The 20,055-nt window shown below is 38.7% G+C and overlaps 1 protein-coding gene across 2 annotated transcripts in view; it reads right to left on the bottom strand.

Annotated features, from left to right (window-relative positions):
• Positions 1–20,055, bottom strand: part of LYRM4 (LYR motif containing 4) — a 143,192-nt gene that overhangs the window by 66,150 nt on the left and 56,987 nt on the right. Inside the window, exon 3 of one of the 2 annotated variants that reach the window (XM_081295224.1) lies at positions 10,655–10,837. The exons of the other annotated variant lie outside the window; for it this stretch is intronic. Coding sequence (XP_081151350.1) covers positions 10,669–10,837 — 169 coding nt within the window. The 3' untranslated portion in view covers positions 10,655–10,668. The remainder of the gene's footprint in view (positions 1–10,654; positions 10,838–20,055) is intronic. 2 annotated transcript variants of the gene reach the window in all.

Below are 20,055 nucleotides of genomic sequence, written 5' to 3'. Positions count from 1 at the left end.
AAGGAAGTTTATAGAGTAAACAAGCAGGTCCCTTAAGGCAAATAATTTAAAGGGTAATGGGCAAATATAGGAATTCTCACATGCTTCTTAAAACAGTCAGGGATTCATAATAACACTTCATGAAAAAACAAATCTAAAAGTAAGCCATTTTCTGCATTAGTGTATATGAAGGAAAGAAAAGCATGAAAATCATATCTATAGATTGTTTTTAAAATGGACATTTAAGTATACACGGACTTCATATTCTGGCAATTATGTAATAGCATAAAAGGGCCAAAAAACATTTAGCTTTTCTACTTGGCTTTCTGCTCCATACCTTTCCATTTCTCTACCTTTTAGCCTGAAGCAAATTACTAGTCTAGGCAAAATGAAAGAGCCTCAGCTGGGGGCGGGAACATAAACCTGTAATCCTAGGTACTTGGGGGGATAAGTCAGGAGGACAGCAAGTTTGAGGCTAGCCTGGACAACTTAGTGAGAATAAAAATGAAAAAGGCTGGGTGGGGTGTAGCTCAGTGGAGGAATGCTCCTGGTTCAGTCCCAGTACTGGGGAACCAAACCAAACCAAACCAAACTAAACAACAAACCAAACCCAGCCTCGTTTTTTCTATGGTTCACATTTTTGCTGTGGTAGTAGTTACAGGTATTGTAATTACTGCTGTAAATGATCTTTTCCCAACATGTACATAATGCAGAGCTGTGGAGAAATGCAATAATGGGGATAGTTTCAAAAGATAACCTGGATCAGTAAAGAAAAGAGTAATGCTAACACCACGTTGGAAGATATGCTAAGGATAAGCATCCTTGTGAATTAAACCAGAAGCAGGTGGCCTAGGCCCTGTGTGCCATGTGCTCCTGGTGACCCAACTCAGGGTTGAAGGTTGACCATCTACATCCAGCAGTTGTTACTGAATATACTATATTTAATATATTTAAATGTCAACTTTTAATCCAAATAAATATGTGTGCAGAGCTCATCTACCTAGAGTTCCTACCCTCTCTCCCTCCTTTCATGCTGGGAATCAAACCCAGGCCCCTTATGTACCCTAAGCAAGTGAGCAAGTGCTCTACTACTGAGCTACATTCCCAGCTCCCCTCTCCTTTTTTTGGACTTAAAAAATACAGACATCACCAGTGGATCAAAATACTTTTTAAGGGCTCAAAGCAAATTAATTTCCTTCTCCTAAAACTTCCAAAAGGAAAAAGCAAATGATGTCATTTTCAGGATTAATATCAATCATAACAAGAGTAAGAAAAATCTAAACAAATGTAATCCCCAAAATGATTTTCAGTAATGTCCAAAGAGGTTAAAAATAAAAATAGTTTTTTTAAAAGATCATGTATAAAAAGTAAGGTTGATTTTATGTAGTTCATGTGAATGGCAAGGATACAAGAATCAATACTGAACACCTGAAAGCGAGTTCTATTCTATATTTAATAAAAAAGGTCTTGAGAGTAGACTTCAAAGACTACTCAGCCAATTGTCTGTCTCTGCTTCTTAATTGCCATGGAACTTGTCACAGTTTGGCTCTGGATGTCCTCAAGGCCCATGTAAAGGCTTGGTTGCCAGCCCGTGGCACTCCTGGAAGGAGTTGGGACTCTGGAGGTGAGGCCCACAGGAAGGAAGTCAGGTCACTGGGGATGTGCCACTAAAGGGGATATTGGGACCCCAGCCCCTTTCTGTTTCTTGGCTTCCTGGGTGACATGTGCTGAGCAGCCTCCTTTGCAATGTGCTCCTACCATGATGTAATGCATGGCATTGGGCCCAGAAGCAACAGGACCAAGTGACCATGAACTGAAAACGTCTCAAACTGTGAGTCAAAATACACCTTTCTACTTGATCTCAGGTATTTTATCACAGTAATGGAAAGCTGACTAACACAAAAACATTTTTTTAACCCTAAAGACAGCCAATCAATAATCCACTCCAGCTTCTAGAAGCACTGAAACTGATATAGACATTCTTATGTATGCTCAGCAAGTCAATGCAAGCTTCCTGCCAGTCACTTTTCACTGTTTTGGTTTTCATGGATTTACCCATCAGATGCTGTCTAATAAATACCTGTATTTCTCTATCCTTGAGAACCCAGAGGAATCAAACATGCTCAGTTAGGACTTTTATACACGAGGCCTTGGCCAGGACAAGACTGTGTCCACATGGACATGACACTTCTGGAAGCAGGGATTATTATGCATACTATCTAACACTTATTTAAAACATTCCTGGGGCTAGGGTTGTGGCTCAGTGGTAGAACACTTGCCTTGCATGTGTGAGGCACTGGGTTCAATCCTCAGCACCACATATAAATAATAAAGGTATTGTGACCATCTACAACTAAGGGAAAAAAAATTCCCAAATAAAAACTAAGAATCTTATGAGATCTACTGGCAACCCCTATAGATCCCACAGATCCTGGTTTCTGAGTAATGGCTTACTAACATTTCAACATAGTGAGAATTTAGCTGCAGTTCAGAACAACTCCTCTCTTCATCCCCCATCTTTCTTAAGGACACTGATTGTTATCACTTAGGCATTGTGGCTAAAAGTCCAATAGAGAAGCAAGGCAGGTTAAGGAATAAAATAAAAGCCTAGACAAGGTTGGGAGATGAGATAGTTTTGGCAATAGAAAGGAGGACTGTATTGGCTAGCTCATTATGCTTATTTTATAGCCCAAAGAGGAAAATGGCACTCCCCAAACAGTATAGTGAGCCTATGGCAAAGCTAGGAGAAACTAGGGAGGGACGCTGCAGTCTTTCTGCAGTGTGGTCTCCCTGCCGTCTCACTTCTGGGGCTGGCCTGTGCTGGCTTCTGCTCACAGGTATGCCATCTTAGGAAGTGGTTCTGACCCAAGCTAAGGGGAGTCTAAGACACACTGTAGGAAAGAGAAACAAATTCATAGTAACAAAAAGATAACTGTGTTCTCTTTCAACTTATAAAGAGAAAAGGCTTCATTTCATGACTGGTTGACTCTGCTGCTTTGGGCCTGGGGCACATCATGGTTGGAGTGTGTAGTGGAGCAAAACCGCTCACCTCAAGGTGGCAGGGAATTGAAAGGAAGGGAAAGACTAGGGCCCCAATCGTCTTCCAGGGCACACCTGCAATGACCCAAAGACTTCCCACTAGTCCCCCCTCTTATTCTTCCTCCTCCCAATAGTGCCCTAACACGTGGGCCTTGGGGAAGACAATTCCAATCATCACAGTGGTGTGTCAAACAAACACTTCCTTTTCAATGTTTTCTGCTAAATGGGAGAAAGAACAGGGCCTGTCTGGCCCCAGAGGAATGCTGGTCTAGAGGAAAGTTAGGCTTTGACAGCACAAGCCCACTGGCAAAAGGCTGGAAAACATGTTACCAACCACTGTCCAGATGCCTTACATTTACAGAGAGCTTCATAGTCAAAAGACTTCACATACATTGCCTTTTTGGACTCAGACAGACATAAGAGATAAAATGAATAAAATGGGTGGGTTCAAAGTTTTCTCTGGTTATACATCCCTCTGACAAAAGAGTAAAATAAAGTGAGTTTTTTTTTTTGGGGGGGGGGGAGCTGGAGAAACCAGGGATTGCTTAACCACTGAACCACAGTCACAGCCCCCATTTTAAATTTTTTTATTTTGAAACGGGGTCTTGCTAAGCTGCTTAGGGCTTAGCTAAATTGCAATCCTCCTGCCTCAGCCTCCTGAGCTGCTGGAATTACAGGCAAGCCTCATCACGTTGGGTTCTTTTCTTTGAGGAAGGAGGTTTACTGGCAGTTTAAAAACTTGTTATCTCAAAGCTAAAAACAACACACATTTGTATATATATACAAACACGTGCACGTGGGTGCAAGTTCCTAAGAGAATAGAAAATGATGTGGATACCATGCCTTTATTGATAAACATGTTTTTCTGACTGAAAAGTAAATGCATGATTGAAAAAAAAATAAACCAAAAAGAAAAAGGATAAAACACTCCTCAATAAATCAAAGTTATGACCAAGTTGTTTTTTCTTTATTGTGATAAAATTTATATAACATAAAATTTACCATTTAAGCTCTTTAAGAATAACTTATTCATGTATTTTTTACATTGTGGTTAATTACAAATCATAGAATTTACTGTTTAAACTATCCACTGCACAGTTCAATGGCATTAAGTTCCCGAACTTTCCACACTGCTCCAGAACTTTTTCCATCATCCAAAACAAACTCTGTACTTATACAGGCTCCTCATCATCTTCTCCCCCAGCAACCGCCACTCTTCTACTTTGTCCTTTCATGATTGGCTTATTTCATTTGGCATAATGTCTTAGAGGTTCATCAACACTGTAGCAAGTGCCTGAATTTCCTTCTTTTTTAAAGCGGAAGTACACAGTATCATATTTTTACCCATGTATCCTGGCTACTGCAAAAACATGCTGAACATGATCCTGCTTTTAATTCTTATGGGTCTATATTCAGAGGTGGACCTGCTGGACCATATAGGAATTCTATGTTTAATTTTCTGAGCAATAGCCCAAGGTTGGTTTTTATAATACTATGGTCCAATACACTTGTAATACACTTCAGGCTATGGCTCTGCTTACCAGTAATTTCTTACTGTGCTTAATCATAGGAGATGTGACTATGGCAGATGGAGTCTTATTAGGTTGGCCACACAGGCTAATCAATTTCTTTTATTTCCAGCCACACACCACAGTTTCTCAGGTAGGGGAAAAATAAGCTAAATCTCAACATGTGACCATAAATTATGACTTAGTTGAATAAGCAAATTTGCTTACTGGGCTAACCTGAGAATGCTAGCATCTCATAGGAGCTGGTTACCAATGAAATCTGAAGAGCTGCCAATCCTAGAGGCCTCTATAGAACCTCTGGATTCTTCTGAAGTTTATGCCACTTGCTACTCCACGTGCTCTAGTCCTTTCTTCTGGGGCTGCCTTGTAGAGTAGCCACATGTATACACTGGAGCACTTCCCATTTGGGGAACTAAATGTGTAGGTGTTATCTACTGACTTCCTTCTCATGATGATTTCAGTACTTTGCTGTTTCTTGACTCATTCTTCCACCTGCATTTTAGGCTCTTATGCTAATGATCTTCCCAATACCCTGGCTTATACACAGGATCTAACATACTCAAATCTAATGACTCATAAAGCTTCCCTAATGTCACCTACCCATAAGTTATGTTGCAGGTTGGATCTCACTACAATTTAGAACATGTCCAAGCCTAGGATCTTGACTCATCCTTCTGTTTTTCTCAATCTGTTACCCATGGTTTTGTTCTTCCTCCTCAGTGTGACTTCTGGCTCATCACTCATTCCCATTTTCCCAGCCTACAGCCCCTGCCAGCTTCCCAGCTGCTCCACCAACTTGGTTCTGGAACAGCTGATGCTCAGGGTGGCCTTGCTTCACCTGACCCCTGCTGCCGCATTGTCTTCACACTTCTGGTCCAGGAAAGATGGTGCAAATCTTAGTTCTAAGCTGCTCTTGAGTGATGTAAAACAGGACTGACTTATGGTAGTACTGAAGTCTATCATTCAACTCTAACTTTGTTATCCCTGCTATACAGCTATCTTCTACCCGTTTTTTTTCCCCCTTTTTCTTTTGGTGCTGGGGATTAAAGCACCCAACTGCATGCTAAGCAAGTACTCAACGGCTGAGCTATACCCCAGACCCCTGAATACCATTCTTAATGGAGAGCTTCTCATCCTCCTGGCATCTACTACTTTCAAGCAACACATCCCAGGCCTATGACCCAGACTTTAGGCACAGTTTTGCTTTCCTAATTTTTTGAAAGGATTTGGACTATTTAAGATGAATTTTTACTTCAAGAGAATCAAAGCATAAAATAAAAACACTGATATATTTGATTATATATTAGAAGTCTTAAATCTTTTTTTTTAACAGCTAAAAACAAACTATGTTGAAAAGGCAAGAAAAGAAAATGTTTTCGACTTTTTGTCTCAAATTTGTTCTGTATGTCTTTTAATCTATTCTCTCCCCTCTTTTCTCTGACAGACTTTTAGACTAATATAGGAAACCATACTTTTCTGGTTGCTCTAGAACCAGGCTCTGTTAGTTGTTTTTTTATTCTTTATTGTGTTTTCAATGATTTCTTAGGTATTGTCTCCTTCCTCTTCATCAATATGAGTATATTTACAACCTTAAAAAATAAAAACCTTCCAGATGGACCCATCTATTTCCTAGGTTCTCAAAACTCACACTGTCCCTCCAGCTCTTTCCTAACAAACTGGTTCCTCTGCCTCCTGACCACACACCTACCCTCTGCCATGTGAATGCTACAAATGGCCTCCCAGGCATCCTTCCATTGCTCTCTCTAAGCAAAGGACACGGCCAAATACCGTGCTGTGCCACTCTCCCCTTCCTGCTGCTGACTCTCTCTAGGCAACAGAGCCGGTTCCACTTCTTTTAAGGTGAAGACCCCCTGGTTTTAAGTTTTCATTTTCAACTGCTGTTAGATATACCTAGAAGATGTAGCACTAGCTGGGTGTGGTAGTACACACCTGCAATTCCTGTGACTGGGAGGCTGAGGCAGGAGGATCGTGAGTTTAAGACCAGCCTCAGCAATTTAGCAAGACCCTGTCTTAAAAAAAAAAAAAAAAGGGCACAGTACTGGCATCATACACTCCACTTGCCTCTAAGAGAACTTGCCCTTCCTTCACATGGATCTTACTTGTTCCCTATTGCTGTTAACATCATTCCCTGAACCAGGTGAGACACACCCACAATTTTTGCATTGGTAGAAAAAGAACAAATGTACTCTGCCCATAATGAGGTAGCTCAGACTTGACCAGCCCTCTGCCCAGAAATCAGGTGGTATTTTCTCCTGGTCCTATTATTATGGACAATTAAACCCAGATAGGTATTAATAGTGTGACATTTCTGAAATCCTACAATGAAGACTAAAATTAAATAAATGGTGTTAACATTTTAGAATAAGCTAAAGTATAAATGTGGTAATTGGGTTTGTAATGACTATTTTTGTATTGTTTTAGCTATTCATTTAGGTGTTTAAAGAGTTTTAAAGAAACAGCTATATTAGATTCATAACTGCTTTGGAAATTGCTTAAGAAAACATAAATGAGCTTATAATCAATGCTTAAATGTTTTTCAGAGATTCATTTTAAAGTTTCTCTCATTATCAAGATGAATAAATAGACCATTGAGAATTGACTTGTGCATGGTCATAAGTCCTCTGGATATTAAAAGCCAATCAATATGTTAGATGTATATAATACATATATCTCTTTTTGTCTTAATAATGGTTAAGAGACGTGGCTTTAAAGTGTCCAGGAGCTTAGAATTCTGAGCTTGAGCACATTTATTTACAAAAGGTGTATGACCCTTTTTAAGAATCACTGTTAAGGTTCATCTTTTGATCAGTGTGTACAGTATAATAACCAGTGTGGCTATGTAAACATTTATATTGTTTAATCAAACATCTCATTTTGCTTGATATTGGTGGATCTTTATGTTCTTTAGTTGAATGCATCAATTTTCAAGGAGACTATAATCCAAGAGTGAGGAATATTTTATGCTATAGGGAGATGTTTATTGTAAAAAAGATTAAATCTGCACAGATGCTTCATTTTACTAATCTAAAATTTACCACAAACTGTGGCAGAAACTATAATGAGAGCAAACATCTTAGATTGTAAGTGAGAGTACCTGGCACACCTGTATCATTTTATTACTAAAGTTGACTGCTCTCCCTGCTTCCTCCCAGGGCCGAGTCTAGGTGGAGAAGGCCGCGGACATTAGGCATTCAAGGATGGGGGCTCTAGCTGGCTAAGCCAGAGCTCATGGGCAAGTGGTTGCAGGGAAAGAGAGAGAGAGAGAGAGAGAGAGAGAGAGAGAGAGAGAGAGAGAGAGAGAAACATGCTGAGCTGTAATTTCTGCCCTTCCTATGATGTAAAAGTGAAAGGTTCCCTGTTCTTTTTACCTCTGTGCAGCATTCTCCATTTGCTGTTGGGAAAACAATCTTAAATCCTTAAATGTGCGATTCTGCAGCCTGGAGAGGCATGCACTGTTCTTTTTCAACTTAGAAAACAGGCTGTACACTGTCTGGTGACACAACAAATGGCAATTGTTATTATCACCACAGACACTATATGATGCTGTAAAGGTTCCCCTTCCAAATGGCACCAGCACACACCAATGTTAGTTCTAAGACCCCAGTTGGTAGTTTTGAGAGAATGAATTTAACTTACTACTAAGTAATTCTGCTGTGCCTCTACATACAATCTCCTATTTGGAGTTTAACAACAGACCTTATTTCTCTCTACTCCCCCACCTGTCTTCTATTCACATCCAAGGAATCAAGGATTGGTACAGAGGTAGCCATTACTCATTTTTTGGCTGTGCGAGTAGATATAAACAAAATGGGCGTGGGGGGAAGAGCATGTTAGCTAAATAAGAAACCTTGGATCTTAAAGCTCTGATTGAGTTGTTAGGAATAAGAACCACTGGAGATCTAGTGCACAACACATAATAATAATGTACTGTATATACTTGAAAGTGCCTGAAAAAGTATACAGCAAATGTTCTTAACACACACACAGAAGGTGAGTGATGGATATGGTAACTACATTGATTAAATCATTTCACAGTACACATGTATATCAAAGCACCACACTACACACTGTAAGTATAACCAATTCATATTTGTCAATTAAAAAAAGAAACAGAAGTCATATTTTTTTCTTATGCCTTAAAATTTTTATGTAAGGGACCAAGGGGGTTATAACATCCATTTTTGTATCTTCAGACTTGCTTCCCTGAAGAAACATGATTTTTCTTGCTGGGATCAAACCCAGAGCCCTAGACATGCTAGAAAAGTGCTATATCTGAGTTACATACCCCTCATATATATTCTTGAAGATAATGATACCAAATGTCCACATTGTAGTGCTATGTATTTTAATAAATAAACCCAAGAAATTTAAAGCAAGGAACAAATTTAGAGTGGTATGGAATTTCACAATAAAGGGGTTCAAAATAATAACCGGACAGTTTTCCTTCCTTTCTTGAAAGAGTCGTTCCTTTAAAAGAAAGCAAAGTGATATTTTCTTTTTTCTGGTGCTTCTGACCTGGTATTCAAATGAAACCTATGACAATAGACTTATGTATGTAAGATATTGATTTTGCTCTATGAAGATGCTATTAAAACCATATAAAAACAAGAAGTGCTTGCTCCTATTTTATATAGATCAACCTTATTCACATTTCAATAAACTAATTTAAGCCATGGTGCTTAAAAAATGGATCTTTTTCTCCAAAGACAATAACACACAAGATATAAATAGCCCCTGAGTTCATGCTTCTGAGTTGAGGACAAGATCTTTTTGCTTATAGACTCTGCACTCTGCCTCATTCACCCAGCAAATGCTGAGGCCGACTGTGGATCAGGCATGGTTTTAGGTGCTGGTGCTGAAGAAACAGTCCTCAATCTCAAGGCACTTCCAGAAGGTGGTAAATGAATAAATAATTCATACAGATGTCAGTACAGAAAAACAGGGGGCGATGCAGGTATGAAAGAACAAATCTCCACATTTCCAATTAAACCCTGAATGCCCTCCTCTGGAGCAAGCCCAAGCATTCCATGGGGTCTTCTAGCTTTTGCTAGAGGCTTCCCTGGGGCTCCTCTAACAAGCCCTGCCTCTTGTCAGTCATACCCCTGACTTTGGCTGGCAAATTCCTAGTTGCTCCTGAGCTTGTGTTTCTGAAGATTTTCCTCCTTTATCCAGTGTGTTGTCTGGGCCCCGTACTTAACACTACTTCTTTACAATAATCTACTACCTAGTTCCATGTTGTCTCATCACCACTGCATTCCTAATGCCTGAGTTGAAGTCTGGCACAGGGACAAGAATAAATCTTGGTTTGATGAATGAGTGAGAAAAGCTGTGTTCAGGGATAAGGAAAGACTGAACACTGACCAATTGAGTGACAGCTCACCTGCATGGTGGAGGGAGAGAACACAGGTATTTTAAATGGTTACAAAGAAAAAATTTCTAAGAGAACAATTTGTCTTTCTGATAGCATACAGCTTCTGGGAGACACACTGGGAAGTGATGGGCTTTGGACTCATATTGCTGAAATGAAAATGGAAGTCAAATATATACCTACTTCATCAGACATGTGTGACATAAAATGTATCAGATAATACCTGACACAAGGCGGGCACTTGATATGGTAGTAAAATCTAGTCTAATAGGAAACACTATCTAGTCTCTGCCCTTGGGAAACTATAGTCCAGCAGGAGAGAAAGAACTACATGGAGGCTAGGAGTCAGACAGCTGGTCAGTGCCATAGCGGAGATCTGAACCCAAGTTTCCGATTTTCTCATCTGTGCCCTGAACGACCACACTCAGGTGAGATGTCACCACTGGAGATGGTCCTGAGTGTCACCTTGCAGGGCATAGATGTGTCATGGTGGTGGATGTGATCATGGAGATGGTCTTATGATGGAAGCTGGGGATATGGCTAGATTTGAGAGGAAGAGAGGAGAAGGGTCAGCAAAGGTCACTAGGACAGAAGTGGCAGAAAGAGGCAGGAGTTGGGAGGGTCTCTAGGAGTGGCTGGTCATAATGGTCAGACCTGATGACAGGTGGAACTGCACTAGAGTAGGCACGCTGTCCTTAGCAAACAGAACTCTGGGTACCTGTTAAAGGCTGGTTAAGCACAGCAGCTGGGGTAGTCTAGATGACCGTGGGCTGGAGTATGAAAGACGAGCAAGTGGAGCTTGTGAGTGCCAACAGTTCTGCAGAAACAGGTGAAGTCCAAAGGCCTGGGCAGGGACTGGACATGGAAGCAAAGAAGCCAAAGGTCTGTTTCTAGATGGGACAGAAGGGAAAGTTTAGGACAGCAGACAGAGAAATGAAGGGTGCCTGAGAGTAAGGCAGAACTGCTAAGTCCAGGAGGGCAGATGCTTCTCTTTAAAGTAAGATGCAGAGCATTGGCTGGATCTGATGAAACAAACCTAATTCCAGCTCCTCTAAGGGCTGAGGAAGGAGGATCCCAAGTGTGAGGGCAGCCTAGGCAACTCAGCTGAACACTGTCTCAAAATAAAAAGGGTTGAGGATGTAGTTCAGTGGAGGGCACTGGTCTAGCAGTGTGAGGTCCTGGGTTTAATCCCCAGTACTGGTATTGTGGGGGTGGGAGAATGCAGGGAATTGAGGGTCTTGGCATGTCTGACTAAGATAAAAATGTGTACTCATTCAATGAATGGTATTGGAACCAGAGGTTATCATCTTGAAGTCTGCTAAGCTGAAACCTTACCTCCATACTTATACCAAAACAGATTCTAAATGTACCAAAACATTAAAAAAAAAACAAAAGCATAAGAAAAAGTTTAAGAAAACTTTTATGATCTTGAATAAAGATTTAGAATGATACAAGATAATCTTGGATGAAAATTTAGAAAGATACCATTCTAAGGCAAAATATAACTACATAAAAATTAAAGTCTTATATAAAAAAGTACACGAGGCCAAAAAAAAAAAAAAAGAGAGAGAAACAGGAAAATATATTGTAACAAATACGAGAAATAAACAAAAACTATAGAAAAAAACATGATGAATATAACAGAGATACCATCTTGCACACACTCATACCAGATTGATGCAGATAAAAGTGTGTTCTTCTCAGGGCTGAAGACAGGGTAGCCAGGACAGTAAATTGCTCAGTCTACATTCTTAAAATTTGCTATAGGGTGGATCTGGAATGTTCTCCAAAGTTCCATGTGTTAAAGGCTTGGTCTCTAGCTTAATGCTAATTGAAAGTGGTAGGACCTTTAGGAGGCTTAGATAATTGGGGGCATACCCTTGAAGAGGATATTGGGACTCTAGCCCCTTCCTCCTTTCTCTTTGCTTTCTGGCCACCAAGAGATGAGATGAGCAGCTCCTCTGTAACAGATTCCTACCATGATGTACCTGTGCAGCCATAAGAGCAGGGCCAAGTGACCATGGACTGACCATGGACCTCTCAAACCATGAACCAAATTAAGTCCTTTTCTTTTACAAGTTGATTATTTCAGGTATTTTGTCACAGTGACAGAAAGCTGACTAACACACTGCTTCTAGCCTGTGACTCAGTTTCCTACCTCCAAGCCCTTATCCTTTAAGAAGACACAGGTACCATGATATTTACTACAGTATTGTTCATAAAAATAAGTTACAGAATATCCACACTGTGGACTACTATCTGTCCATTAAAAAGAAAAAGAAAAATTTATGTTATGATATGGAATAAAGCACAGTGTATTCTGTTAGTGGGGGAGGGAGGAAGAGACTGTAAAAAGAACAGTAGTTACACCGTATCCAAAGTTCATTCCTTCTTTCTTTCTTTTTTTTTTTTTTTGGTTACTGGGGACTGAATTTAGGGGCACTTGGCCACTGAGCCGCACCCCCAGCCCTATTTTGTATTTTATTTAGAGACAGGGTCTCACTGAGTTGCTTAGCCCTTGGTTTTGCTGAGGCTGGCTTTGAACTTGTGATCCTCCTGCCTCAGCCTCCCGAGCTGCTGGAATTATAGGCGTGTGCCACCATGCCTGGCCAAAGTTCTCCTTTATATGATATTACCTGTTGTTCACTGAAGTCTAAAAATACTACACAGTTTATACACAATGGAGTATTACTCAGCACTAAAAAATGACCAAATCATGGCATTTGAAGGGAAATGGATGGCATTAGAGCTGATTATGCTACGTGAAGCTAGCCAATCCCTAAAAAACAAATGCCAAATGTCTTCTTTTATATAAGGAGGGCAACTATGAACAGAGTAGGGAGGAAGAGCAGGAAGAAAAGATTAACTTTAAACAGAGACATGAGATGGGAGGGAAAGGGAGAGAAAAGGGGAATTGCATGGAAATGGAAGGAGACCCTCTTTGTTATACAAAATTATATACAAGAGGAAGTGAGGGGAAAGGGAAAAAAACAAGAGAAATGGGTTATGATAGATGGGGTAGAGAGAGGGGAGGGGAAGGGAGGGGAGGGGGGATAGTAGAGGATAGGAAAGGCAGCAGAATACAACAGTCACTAGTATGGCAGTATGTAAAAACGTGGATGTGTAACTGATGTGATTCTGCAATCTGTATAAGGGTAAAAATGGGAGTTCATAACCCACTTGAATCAAATGTATGAAATATGGTATGTCAAGAGCTTTGTAATGTTTTGAACAACTAATAATAAAAAAATAATTAAAAAAATAAAAATAAATTAAAAAATAAAAGTACTACACGGAAAATTCCAGAAATAAACAATTCTTAAGTTTCAAATTGCACAATGTTTTAACTATCCTGTTCCCACTAGCCCTGGATGTGAACTGTTCCTTTATCCAGTGTGTGCACGTTGGTATACACCACCTATACCTTAGTCACTTGCTAGCTATCTCCATTATCAGGTTGACTGTCACAACACATTACTTATGTTCAAGTTGTCCTTATTTTAGTTAAGAATGTCTCTAAAGTGCTAGAGCAGTAACATGTAAAGTGCTTCCTTTAATTGAAAAGGTGAAAGTTACCAACTTATTTAAAAAAACAATGTATTACAAGAATAGAAAACACAGAGACAAACCCACATAAATGCAGTTACCTCATACTAGACAAAGGCACCAAAAACACACATTGGAGAAAAGATAGCCTGGGAATCCATGTGCAGCAAAATGAAACCAAACCCCTAACTTTCACCACGCACAAAACTCAACTCCAAAGTGGATTAAGGACCTAGGAATTAGACCAGGGACCCTATACCTAACAGATGAAAAGGTAGGCTCAAACCTTTATGTCCGATTATGCCCTGATTTCTTTAACAATGCTCCTAAAGCGCAAGAAATAAAATCAAGAATCAATAAATGGGATGGACTCAAACTAAAAAGCTTCTTCTCAGCAAAAGAAACAATCAATGAGGTGACTAGAGAGCCTACAATATGGGAGCAAATTTTTTGCGACAAGCACGTCAGAGCACTAATTTCCAGGATATATAAAGAACTAAAAAACTTAACACCAGAAAAACAAACAAACCAATCAATAAATGAGCTAAGGAGCTGAACAGACACTTCTCAGAAGAAGAAATATAATCGATTAACAAAAATATGAAAAAAATGTTCAACATCTCTAGTAATTAGAGAAATGAAAATCAAAACTACCCTAAGATTTCATCTCACTCCAGTCAGAATGGCAGTTATCAAGAACACAAGTAACAATAAGTGTTGGTGAGGATGTGGGGACAAAGGCACACTCATACATTGCTAGTGGGACTGTGAATTGGTGCAACCAATCTAGAAAGCAGTGTATAGATTCCTTAGAATGGAACCACCATTTGACCCAGTTATCCCACTCCTCGGTCTATACCCTAAAGACTTAAAAACAGCATACTACAGTAATGCAGCCACTTCAATGTTTATAGCAGCACAATTCACAATTGCTAAACTATGGAAGCAACCGAGATGCCCTTCAATAGATGAATGGATATAGAAACTGTGGTATGTATACACAATGGAATATTACTCAGCATTAAAAGACAATAAAATCATGGCATTTGCAGGTATATGGAAAGAGTTGGAGAATATCATGCAAAGCAAAGTAAGCCAATCCCCCTAAACCAAAATTGAATATTCTCTCTGATAAGAGGATGCTGACCCATAATGGTGGGGGGAGGCATGGTGAGAATGGAGGAACTTTGATTGGGCAAAGTGGACATGGGGTAAGAAAGATGATGGAATGAGATGATCATTACCCTAGGTACATGTATGACTGCACATGTGGTGCGACTCTACATTGTATACAACCAGAGAAATGAAAAGTTGTGCTCCACTTGTGTACAATGAATTGAAATGCATTCTGCTGTCATGTATAACTAGGACAAATAAAAAAATAAACTGAGGTGAAATAAAAAAATGTATTCTGAAGATACTACAATCTATAATATTATTGTTTTTAGATTATAAGGCACTATTATCCTATCTCAGTTTCTCAAAAACCTCATTCTTATGATGCTTAGAGAAATTGTGTGGTTAGCCTAAGGTCATAGTCTCAGAATCTGAAAGTAGGTCTTGTGAATTCGGGAGGTTCTCCCTCTCCAGTATGCCCATCTGATACCAACAAGCATACTACTCCCCTTATTGTGAAACACACTTGGGCTGATTCCAGAATCCTAGATATAAGGAACCATAAAGTTCTACATTAACTCTACAGGGACTGAGTAAAATGCTACTTATAACTCAATTGTTGATGATAATGACTTTCCTTTAAAATACTTTAAATTTTGTAATGGCAATACAAATATTTCAAACAGCAGAAAAGCAAAAGCACAAAAAAGTGGCTAAATCATCAAATCAACATATGCTTCATCTAGTCTATGAATCAATCTGTTAACCCCAAATCTAGACACTTTTATTGGAGTACTATGGTGTCCAATAAATCTTTATATAACAAAGGTTGCCCTGGCCCAAAGAATTTCTTTACTGGTCTAGCAAAGTAGATTGATACTAGTGTCTTCACTTAAAAGACAAGAGCAAAAATAATTTATGTATTTTTTCTAAACTTCTTCAGTGATTTAATGATGGAACAAGATTTGAGTTCACAGCCTCAGACTTTCTAATTTGCCTCAAATAATGCGCAAGGGGATTATCTCTACCTTGCTTTAATTTTTTCATAGGATTTTCCTGGAATCAGTTCTGAGTTTACTTTGGACTAATAAAGTATTACACTAAGCACACAGAGCAGACAGTATTGGAGTCTCAGTAAATTCCTTAACAGACTCAAAGCAATTGATTTCCTTAAGGTTTATTTATTTATTTTTTAAAAAACCAATTTGGCTGAAAGGGAGAATGCTCAACATTTTTTAATAGCTGTGACTCCTAAAAGCTTTCTGTATTATAGAGATATATCTTAGCCCAATGTAACTCTCTGCTTGAGGGAAAAGATGACTGAGAAGAAAGTTCACTTGGTATTCTATAGAGGCACCATATCTGTTCTGAACTATCTTAATGAGAAATCAATTGAATATCATGGCTATAAGAGGCTCCGACACTGAATATTTAATTAAATATTTAACTAAAACAAATCATTCATATATATACATATATAAAAATATAAATAAATGAATATATATATATATATATATATATATATGCGCAAACACACACATGCATAGAATAACATGACTGTCTTTCATGTGACTCAAAACATTTTAATCCAGAAACCATTACTTTAAACAGGTCACCTTCCTCTGATGTCCTAGGATGTATCTTGGGTCACAAACTATTTCCTGGGATCCAGCGCAGCTAGAATTGTCTATGTGACACCTTAACTGCTCCCAAAATAAATGCTTGGAAAGAGAGAAGCAGACCATTTAAAGTAAAATGCTGTTTTACTGGAAAGGTCAAAAGATAGCTATTGATTTGAGTGACCTCAAAATCCTGATCTTTTCCTCAATTAAGGCTGCTGAGAATTTTCTGGCAATATTTTCCATCACCAGCTGAAAAAAGATTAAGAATGTCCAGTTCCAGTTCCTACTGTGTTCCCAGGTTACAGTGCTAAGAGTCCTAACATGGTTTCCTATCATGGTACACTCTGAGATCTTAAGTATGAAGTGCCTTGGATTGGCCAATCTAAGGTTTTACAATTAGTTTTCAAAATATACAAATTAAATTAAAACGTGATTTGATATAATGTTGATAAGGGAAATTCCAACCTAAGTGTGATTTTGAAAACTGCCATAAGCCTATAGTTACTAGAGCAAGTATGTGATCTTTTGGTTATGAGGGGTCAGGCATTCACCATATAGTCATGATTAGAAGAGAAGCTGCAGAAGCCAATTATGAATATAAAATCTTCCAACTCTACTCTGGAGAAGTAAAAATCTGACACATGGTAATAATAAATATTTCTTATTGACACCTGAGAGAATAGTTCCCGTTTCTTTTAGATTTCAACCTAGTGCCCAGAACTATACAGTAGTATGATCAGAGTAAGGCTGAGAGAGTTTTCTAGGACTTTGGTCTTGGATAATTTCAGATTTCAATCTTGCAAATCAAGTTTCTGAATCTGAGTCCAGGAACCTCCAGATCTGTTATTTAAAACTTTGTCTCTATATGCAGGTGTACCTATCTCTGAAGAAAGAATGAAGAATTTTTATCAGATATAAAGCACTATGTTAAAAGCATGCCTCATTCTCCTTAAGAACACATATATTATTTCATCTATTCATTTTAATGATAGAAAATTGCCCTAAGAAAAGTATCAGGGGAGTACATGAAGATATTTATGACAACATTTTAATAGAAGATCAAGTATATATCCAATAGCTGGGGAACAGAATAAACACATCATGGTAAGCTGTACAATGAAATACCAGAAATCATTTTAAAAAACCCCATGAATCAAAGAGAACTGAGTCATATGAGAAATGTTTGGCATGCATTTATAAAGTTATAAACCCAATGTGCTGGTTAGGATCCCAAAGAGACCAGAAAAGAGAAGGTCTCTATTTTTGTTCTTGTCAGTGATGCAAGCAGGTTGAATGTGTGATCTGAAATTATTCTGATGCCAGCATGAACCCAAGCCTCTGCAAGGAAACAATGGAGCCACATGCTACCTCTGGAAGGCTATAACTCTGGAAGTCTTGAGAATGGGTTACAGCGTAACATTTTCACAAAAGCATGCATTTGTTGAACTGGAAATGAGAAGGGAGATAGTCTAGTGAGAAATGTTCCTGATTGTAATTTAGGATCTATTCTCATTAACGGTGGGCCCCACTAACAATACATAATCGGAGAAAGAGAAAATCACCATTTTGCAACCATTAATTCAAGAATTGATTCAGGCAAAGTTACATTAATGGCTCTGAAAACCATTTGGTGAAAGGCTGTTGGGGAACAGATTTATTAATTACACAGAGAAAAAGGACATTTAGAGTGGAAATATCCAGTCAATTTCACTCTTAACAAATGACCAAACTTAGCACCTACCAATAATGGTACAACAGACATTATGGGTCTCCTGATAAAATGCGATGGGAAGAACATCTTATTACCTAAGCAGGTTCCTTGCCATGTGCTTATTCTCAGTATAACAACAGAAACAATCTAATAAATTTGGATTGTGGAACATTATGGACTAAATATATCAATGTCATGAAAGTTAAAAAAACTGCAGGAGAACACTTCTATGCTTAAAGAAGACTAAAGGAACATGACTATAAAATTAATCCTTAATTCTTACATGAATTCTTAATTAGAAAAAATGAATAAATAATAGAACCAAGCTAAAAAACCTATGATCTTAGTTTGCTTAATCAATGATGTAAATTCAATCCTCTGACACTGGGGTTCCCCTGTCCTTTGGGTTTGTCAAGGGTCCAAACACGGACTCAGTCTTGAATTTGAGTCCCAGCCCTGAAAGTCACTGTGTTCCTGAGCAAGTCATTCAGCTTATAAAGCCTCCTCACCAAGTTTCCTCTTTTAAAAAACATTTTGGTACAGTCCCTTCCTCCTGAGAATATTCACTGTGCTTCAGTACTAATTTTCTCCCTCAGTAGAAGCCTCGGCACAGTGCATCTCTCAGGGGAGATATATTTGCATTAATGTGGATGATGACACTGAACTTTATGGGGACGAATTGTACTGGCTTTGGAAATAGCTTTCTTCTATTTCTATTGGAATAATTTGGCTCTTAATTTTATATAGTGATGCTGACTCAATTCTCTGCCTCTTGCTGTACAGTTTCTAAGAAACAGTAAAAAAAAATCCTCATAAAATAATTTATAATATATCAAAATATTGACAGGCCCTAATGTCTAAAGTTATCTGTGGGCATGATTTATTATATGCCTTCCACCGTTATAACTTGGCAATTAGGAAATATTGATAAATGCAAACATATTATTGATGTCAATTAAAAAAGCACAAGATTGATGAGCCTTCCCAGATGCTTTGACACAAGCAGTTAGAGAGTAATGCCCATTAATACACATCTAACCACTATAAATGCAGAGAAATCAGGCTGCTAGGAGACAAAGGATGCTTTAATGTTAAGTTAGATTATTTAAACACAGGTAGTCAACAGGAATATCTAACAGAAACTCAAAGTCCCACAGAAAAAACACAGAGTCCTCTTTGGTGATTCATGGCAAGGTAGGCAAAGAGGTGGAATCTAAGAATTTGACAATCTTGGCTAAAGTGTGGGTCAAGGAACTGCATTGATCAGGTGTTGCCTGATCATATAAGTAAAAAGCATATGCCACACCAGAACCTAAAAAAAAAAGGTAATATTTAGGGTAGCATCTTAGAATATACTTGAATATTTGTAGGACCTGAACAAAGTCTTACCGACTTATTTTACACGGATAATATGATCAAGGTTCCATTCTCTCTGTGTAGTGAAGAGGGAGGACTTGGGCCTGGGTTACTGAGAAAATGGATATATTAGGGACTTGGAAGGGAAATTTGTTTAAGCAGGGAAGATAACAATTCAGTTTTGGTCATGATGGGTTTCCAGTGCTGGTAAAACACCATATGCAAATGTTTACTAGACATAAAGGCCAGCATTTTGCATGAAACGGACCAAAGATGAAGTTTCAAAGAGGAGATATGGTAAAAGAGTTGTAAAGAAGAATCAGAATTAAAAATGACTGACTGGCTTAGTGATGAGGAGGTCTTTCCTTTTATATATCAGTTGCACTTGTGTAGGGAACAAGCTAGCTTTGAAAAAAATTAACCGATATCTACTGTGTGCGAGAATTCTATGAGGCACCATAAAAGGCAAGGCAGCTTGCCCTTGTCCATCTGAGAGGGTCAGTCTCTTCCATTAAAACCTGGGGAGGGCCACACAGAATAGTAAGAAACGGGATTCTCATTCAGAGCTTCAGATGGAATCAACCCCTGTCTACACAAATCACATTCCTCTCTCTCGCACAAGCAGTGTAAAGTTCAGCAAAGAGTAAAACTGGTTCTCAATTTGGAGTGGAGTTTGGGTATAAAGGACTGTCCTTAGGTTCATGTGCCTCTGATTCCCTCCCTCCCCATTCCCCTGCCAAATCTTAATCTTCCTTAGAATGTTCCAAG

This window comes from Spermophilus citellus, assembly GCF_964194105.1.
Source record: "Spermophilus citellus genome assembly, chromosome: 5".
Lineage (NCBI taxonomy): Eukaryota > Metazoa > Chordata > Mammalia > Rodentia > Sciuridae > Spermophilus > Spermophilus citellus.
This window is presented reverse-complemented; position numbering and strand designations above follow the sequence as displayed.